Source organism: Aphanomyces astaci (assembly GCF_000520075.1).
Source record: "Aphanomyces astaci strain APO3 unplaced genomic scaffold supercont1.150, whole genome shotgun sequence".
Taxonomy (NCBI): domain Eukaryota; phylum Oomycota; class Saprolegniomycetes; order Saprolegniales; family Verrucalvaceae; genus Aphanomyces; species Aphanomyces astaci.
This window is the reverse complement of record NW_009798413.1, coordinates 1-7,759: the sequence shown is the minus strand read 5'-3', so window position 1 is coordinate 7,759 and position 7,759 is coordinate 1. Positions and strand designations below refer to the sequence as shown.

Here is a 7,759-nt window from a genome sequence, read left to right as displayed (position 1 = left end):
GATGCCATTGAAAAGTCCCCAACCCCTATCGACATTGACGGCCATGGCACCCACATCGCGGGCTCAGCTGTTGGCCAAAACGGCATCGGCGTAGCTCCGGGTGCCACGTGGATAGCTTGCCGCGGATGCTTGACCCCCGCCTATTGCGCAGAAGAGGTGCTCATTGCATGTGCGCAATGGATGATGTGCCCGACGGATGCGACGGGCAAAAACCCCAAGTGCGAGTTGGCGCCTGACGTCATCAACAACAGCTGGGGAGACGAAGTGAATTCTAATGCATACCAAGCCGTCGTGGACGCGTGGCGCGCTGCGGACATCATTCCCGTGTTTTGCAACGGCAGCACTGGTTCTAAATGCTCAACGACGTGGACTCCAGCTGGTTACAAGAATGTTATTGGAGTGGGTAACCTGGGCTTCGACGACAAGCTGTCGACAAAAAGCAGTCGCGGGCCAATGGCAGACGGTCGAATCAAGCCCGATGTGTCGGCTCCTGGGACTGAAATTCGTTCGGCATCGAACACTGGCAATTCGGAATACAAGATCAAGTCGGGCACGTCCATGGCGACTCCCCACGTCGTTGGTGCCATTGCCCTCTACTTGTCTGCCAACAAGGGCGCCAAGTACGATGAAGTGTACAAAGCGTTCACGACCACTGCAGACACGGCCACGTTGACTCCAAACAACGAGAACTGTGGGGGGGTGTCGGATTCCAAGTACCCCAACAACAACTACGGGTTTGGACGCATCAACGTCGCTAGCGCAATTGGAGGAGGAGTCGCCCCACCTTCCAACATCACCTCTGCCCCATCGCCGTCAAAGCCCCGCAACACCACATCTGCCCCATCGCCATCGAAGCCCAGAACGTCAGGTCCATCGACCTCGGACCCCGCCACCCCGTTCGCCGTCGAAACCCAGCACATCAAATCCTTCGACCACCGCCACGAATACCCGCCGTCCATTCCCTAGTTTTCCTGTGACGCCTTCCCCATCGTCGACCTGCAATGGCACCGACCATCGTGGGCTGCTTGCTGTATTCAGCGTCGTTACTGGCGTTTCAATGGCTGGGGTAGTTGACAGTGAATGCTCACTGCCCTAATCAAATATTAATCGCTCATTGTTTTCACTTTAAAAGATTTAGTATTTCCTTCGATCGTGCTGGAGATCTTTCGTCGCTTTTGGTCGGACGTTTTGATTGGCTCCATGGTGCTCAGCATTACCAAGCTGCTACATTTGTACAGTACAATGAATACCTGCTGAGTTTTATACCGGTAATGACAATTACAATTACCTCTGTAATTTGTTGTTTTTCAAAGGCACAACACCTCTTAAACTAAATACGCTCGAAATACGGCGATGATGGCTCCGACGAAAACACAAGGGTCGATGGAGCAGGCACACACACAAGAACCACCAAACGGACCACCAGTGGGCAAGGGAGGAATGATAGATGGAGGAGAAACTACTCAAACAAAACTCCAATAAGTAAGACTTTTCAAATGTGGATGATCACTTTGAGAGCAACCGCACAAGCGTGATCTCAACACTTGAACAATCACAGACAAGCAGACTTATCACACACGCGATTCCAGTTGCAAGTGAAATCACGTGCTTCACCGACCAGCAGAAACTGGTTGTTTGAGGGTGCAGGGATGGACACGCAAATACCGCAGGTAAGGAAATCCAAAGTTGAGTGCAATTCCGGATAAACTAGTCTTTCTATTTTGCCAAGATCTACAGTACACAATATGACACTGCAAAAGAATCAAGCGCATACATTCCTACCCCAAACGTTGAACTTAATTTCGTTGTAAATATAGAATGCGTCTGATTCATATTCCGCGCATTCACAGAGCAAACTTTGAACCCGATAACTCTTTTACAAGAGACCACTAAGTATATCACGTAGCACTGTTCATTTTTAAGAAATCGAAACTCCCGATGACGTTCCATGAAATGCGTCAAAAATGCCAAAAACACCGCTCAGGCTATTGCAAGCGATCCACAGCGCTCGGAGAAGTGTATGGATGTGCCCCGCCATGTGTTGGAGTACCAAGTCCAAGCGACGACTCGACGCAGCTGAATGAAGCCTCGAAGCACAGGTGTCGAAGCAACGCCGATGTTAAGGTGTATGAGGAATTTCCAGCACGACCACACGACTAATAGAATACAGCAACTATTTTGTACGTCACTAACTGCACACATTGCACCTACGGTACTGCACTGGGTTGTTGATATGCGTAAAAATTGGGAGGCATGTCCTATCGGTAGGTGCCCCAAAAGAGCCGCAACAACGAATACAGCGGTAGTTCTGCTTAACGTTAAATTTTCTACAGCACACGCCAAAACTGTGGGAGAAAACTCAGGGAGATGGGGTGCAACCTGGGTGTGCATGAAAGCAAAAAATTAGCCTTAGGAAATGAAATTTTCTTCAACTTGCTTGCGGGACCTCGGACGCCAGAATACAGTTGTTGGGTTGTGTGCGACATGGTCACTCCATTGCAATCATAAAAAATGCCCATAGTTTGAACTTCTTTTGACTCGCCCAAGCGGTCGGAGATGCCATAAAACTAGTCGAATTGATTGAGTACGATCGGTACACATTGCACCTATAGTACTAATTGACGTACTGATTGAGTACGATCGGTCTAGTGTCCTATGCTATCAAGCACTGGTACATCCTCATTATTACAGCAGGGGTGGGGATAGAAATGTTCATACAATGTGTTCTGCCGCGTCCGCAGAAGTGCGTCGTGTGCCCTGGGAAATGACCGAGGGCAACCCGCACCTACATGGGGGAGGACAAGATCCTCCAGGTTTTGAGATCCGTCTGGTTTCGACGCGTGGCCAACACCGATGACTGGTTAGTATAAAAGGTTAATACCAGTCAGTTTGCATTGTGAGTCTAACCACCGTTGTGGTTGCTATGCTGGTCTATGGAACGTCGACAGTGCGGGATGCACAACAAAGAATTCTTTAGAGCATCGTATCGACTATACAATGAGTGATACGGAAGCTGAGTCGTCAAGCCGCAAGTCTCGTTCACCGAAGCGAGAAGATGACCCAGTGCGGCAGGCTCCACGAAGGCGTGAAGGTCGCGGACGGCTCCGCGGGCCTTTCGGCTCTCCTCGAAGAACCCAACCTCAGGTCATTGACCGGATCGGGTTGGGAACGCAAGGCAGTGGCCCAAGATGGGCAACATTCGCTGCACCGGCAATGGTGTACCGTTACCATCCAACCCCCCCAGCTGCCGCACAAGCAGCTGAGGATGTTGAGATGGGATTCGACGATGCCGTGAAGGTACTCAACGCGCCGCTGTTACCACAGCCACCAACATTCAAGGGATCAACGAAATCCGAGCGTCGTGCATTGTTGAGTTGGACACGCTGAAGAAACGCCTTCAGGTGGCCGTACAGTTCGACACCAAGATCCTCGATGCCGACAATCGAGTGAGTCGAATGCTCGACAACTTGATGAAAACCCTCGAGGCGGACGGCCAAGAGTGGGTGCTCCATCAGGAGGGGAAGTTGGTGGTGGGAATCATCACCAAAGCGATCAAGCCAGCACCACTCCAGCTGGCCGTGACGAAGCAGCTGCAACTTCAGCGGAACAGAGTACTCAAGTCAGACGTGTTTCGCTACGTCAAGTGGCTGCGGCAATTCGCCATTGGGTACCAGCTGTATGGCGGCATGGACGAAGAAATACCTTCGCAGCCGGCGGCAGAGGAGCCGCTGAAGGAAAGCTCTCGGCCTCGTCCACGTTTCAGCCCGGTCCGTGAAGCAAAGCAGCCCAGTGGCGCGTCTGTCGCGCCTCTTACTTGGCGTGCCGATAAAAGAGACGAGCCGCCAGAGTGGCCGAAGCCCTAGTGCCTGATATGTCAGTCGATGGCACACCGAGTGCGGGAACACCCTGGCATTACAGATGCTGAGGTAAAGAAGTTGATGGACGACTTCCATTAGGCGCGCCGTCGGTCGGTGAACTTCGTGTCGAGCACAAAGCCTACGAACAGCATGGAGTTCCAAGCGTCGATCGAGGACGTTCTCTCACTTCCTAAAGTGTTGCTTGACTCTGGGTCCGACGAGACGTTGGTGTCAGAAGGCCTCCTCATGGCGCTGGAGCGCCTTAGAGCAAGTCTCAGCGTTGAGACAAAGCCAAGACTCATGTTGAAGCCGTATAGAGAGACAACCAAGCTATCCATGTGACACGGCAAGCGCAGTTCAAGGCGGTGACGTTGGAGAAGTCTATCGGCCCCCTGGTCTTGCGTGGACTTCGAGCGTGGGTCGAAGAAAAGAAGATGGAGATCGATGCTCTCATTGGACGTCCCGTTATGGAGCGACTGGGGTTTTCAGTCGACGGCATGCTTGTCGACGCTTTGAAGTAGCATCGAGTCTGAGATATGGCCGAAGAGGGAGATGCCGACCAGATGTCAGCAAATGTGAAGCGGCTGCAAGAGGCGTTCCGGGAAGACCCCGAAGACGCATTGTACGCCGAGGACGTGGCGTGTTCCACTCCAGCAATGGAGAAGCCCGCCGACCAAGACGGCGAGATAAAGCGCATTCTCGACGGCAAGATTGCCGAGGCCATCCAGCTCGGCCTCTCCCCTGCGCATGAAAGCGAACTCCGGCGAATTTTGGATGATCACGCCGATGCCTTTCGCCTGGAGTTTGAGCACGACTTGCCAGTGGATGTCGAGTCGTTGATAGTACGGCTAAAGGAAGGAGCGGTGCCCGTGAAGTGTGCGATGCGCCCGTTCCCTCCGGCCTACATGGAGTTTTTGAAACAGCATGTGGAAGAGCACGAGGCCGCAGGCCTCATCTACAGCAACAATCGTGCGACATGGGTGCCAGCGCCGCGGATTGTCGCCAAGAAAGTCCCTGGCGAATATCGAATGACCATCGACTCTCGCCCGATCAACGCATGGACGATCCCCATGCCCTGGCCGATGCCGAACCTGGACGCCGCGATGGCGACGTTGGTCTGCATGAACGAGTTTTTCACGTTGTACTGGCTGAAGGGTATTGGCAGTTGCCACTGCACCCATCCTGCCAGATGTGGTACTCGTTCATGACACCGTTCGGTGTCTACACGCCAACCAGAATCCTGATGGGACAGACGGACACCGTGGCATATTGCCAGTCCGTGGTGAACCAAATGTTCGGCGAACTGTTGTACGCCGGGGTGCTGGGTTGGTTGGACGATCAGCTGGGGTACGCAGACAGCTCGGACAAGCTGTTTGTGTTGTTGGGCAAGGTGCTGTCCATCTTTGGAAAGTTCCGCCTCAAGCTGCATCCGAAGAAGTGCGATCTCTTCTTGAAGAAAGTTACGTGGTGCGGGAAAGTGATTTCCGCCGAAGGGATCTCCCATTCCCCTGATCGAGTTCAGGTCCTGTGTGCACTGGTGGTTCGTCGGCGTGGGTCTTGAGTGCGTAGGAGAAGTGTTTGACTCAAGCTTGGCCAGACGAACAGAGTCCGTCGGCGGGGGCCGGCGTCGTGAAACATGAGTGTGCGTAGAGAGATGCGGCATTCGAGTCGAGTCTAAGATTGAAGGATGGATAAAAGACGTGAGTCCTTCCTCCATCGTAACAATTAGGATCGAACAATAAAAGGAAGATGTATTGTTCTCAGGCACATAGGGAGCGTACTGAGTGTGGCAAGCCGAGACGATACCTGTTCCCGTAAGGTTCATCTCAGCGCCAAAGCCTCAGGCTTGCTTGGATGGGCACTTGGCGACGGTGTGTCCAGGCTGGCCGCAGAAGTGGCAGCTTGACATGTTCTCCTGGGTAGTGTCTCGTCTGACCGCAAGAGTTTTGCTGAGCATAGTCCGTCGAGAGGCGCCATGTCCACGACGATCAGAACGACCAAAGACTTTTTGGCCGCTGACGGTCATTTCGTCGGCTTGGACGAGATCACCACTGGGGTATGGCCAACTCGAGTACGTCCGGCACTGGACATTTGATTCTGTGTCGGTGTCAGGTTCGGTGGAAGGGCCGCTTGGCCGGAAGGTGCAATGGTATTAGGAGCATATGGTTGTTGATACGGCTGTCGAAAAGACAAAGTCGCGGGCTGGACTGGAGCCGCTTGTTGATAGGCGAAGCCGTATGGTTGCGTCGGTTGGATCGGTGCAGCATAATTAGGCTGAGTTTAACGACTCATGGCGTCGAACGCTCGATCAACGCGACGAACGCCTTTTGTTGTTGGGCATGTTCGTCGTCATGAGTTCGAGAAGTTGTCGCATCGCCGCTTCGTCTTCAAACCCGACTGGGATCCGCGGCGTGACAGGCGAGGCGACGCCGGAGGAGTTGAAAGTTCAGTGGCAGTTGCACGAGACGACGCCGACGTAGAGGCCGAGGAGTTGGTTCAAGGCTTGGCGTACGTCTGGGGGGCTTGGCAGTTATTTCGTCCAGACGAACTTCTCGCGCGCGGAGGAGTTTCATGCAGTCGAGTTGAGTTCGCGGTCGGTGTGTTCGAGACATGACTCTGCCCGGGCGTGTTGGACTCCGCGTTTGAACATGGCAACCCCTTTACTAGCTGGGAAGTCCACTTCGTCCAAGATTGTCTGGAGTCGAATTGCGTACGCCTTTGCCGGTTCGTCCATGTAACGCTCAGACGCCTCGATCAGGTTGTCCATGTGGTCGCGAGTAGTGCAGCTGCAGAACTGGTCCACAAAGCTGTCATGGATCTCAGACCAGACCTCACCGCCTTTCGTCTTGGCGTAGGCGATCCACCAGAGGGAGTCTTGTCGGCCGAGAGCTTCAGACCGAGAAGGGACTTGCGTTCGTCGTCGGTCAGACCACCGCGGTCAGCTTGTTCCACAAGTTGCTTCATGAAGTACTCACAGTGATCATGGGCGTCCGACGACGGGATGGTAGTGTATTTCACAGCGCGACCGTATGCTTGGTTGCTCGAGGACGTGTCGATAGCCTCCTTGACATCAGCCATGAGGATAAAATATTGCCATATAAGAATTGCTGAGGACCACACAGGAATTGCTGAGAACCACATAAGAATTGCCGAATCGCACATGCTTTATACTGAAGAACACATGAGATTTGCTGTATTGAATATAGAGTATGTTACACAACGAGATCCACTACGGCAGGCAGTGCGTTATGAGAATTACTGGACATATGTGATTAGGAGCAATGTGATTGGTTGTTAAACTCACACTTCAATGTGATTGGCTATTGTAAATGAATTCAGAGCATGTGATTGGCTATTTCTCACTAAGTTTTGTGACTTCAGGAGTGGGAGTACGTAACTGTAGCTACTAAAATTAGATCTGTTCAGTATTGAGTACTCATTGAGCTGTTTGTTCGCTGTTACTCCTCTGGGGGGGGGTCAAATAGTCAAGAATTTGCTAACTTCGTTTATACTTGACGCGCGTGGAACATCATTATGGGCCACTGCCCTTTATGTATGGACAAGTTCAAAAGAGGTGGGAATTATCTCACCCGACTACTCCAGGCATTAACATGGTGGCTATGAGTACCCTAATTTATCGGCACTCTATACACAATTCTACTCTAATTCAGCTTATCTAATATAATATCACACCAATGTTCTGTACACAATGGACTCCCAAAGTATTGTACTTGCAAATAGTATGCTGCACAAATACGAAATATACAAAATGTATTATCGACCAAATTAGCTAACCAGCAGACATGATATATCAGGCAACGTGCAAACGACGGCGACGGCCGCGAACCTGATAATGGTGCTGGTCTTCAGCATCTGCACGTCTCGTACGGCTTGTCAGTGGC

The 7,759-nt window shown here is 52.1% G+C and overlaps 2 protein-coding genes across 2 annotated transcripts; both read left to right on the top strand.

Moving 5' to 3' along the window:
- Window position 1: 1 nt before the first annotated feature.
- Window positions 2-966, top strand: H257_18262 (hypothetical protein; the record flags this gene model as incomplete). Its single annotated transcript, XM_009847289.1, has 2 exons — window positions 2-14; window positions 68-966. 2 exons carry the CDS (start codon window positions 2-4, stop codon window positions 964-966), a joined length of 912 nt encoding a protein of 303 aa, XP_009845591.1.
- A 3,041-nt stretch (window positions 967-4,007) lies between these two features.
- H257_18261 (hypothetical protein) lies at window positions 4,008-4,378 on the top strand (the record flags this gene model as incomplete). The annotated part of the gene is made up of 2 exons (XM_009847288.1): window positions 4,008-4,136; window positions 4,175-4,378. The coding sequence occupies 2 exons, from the start codon at window positions 4,008-4,010 to the stop codon at window positions 4,376-4,378; spliced, it is 333 nt and encodes a 110-aa protein (XP_009845590.1).
- Between the last annotated feature and the right edge of the window lie 3,381 nt (window positions 4,379-7,759).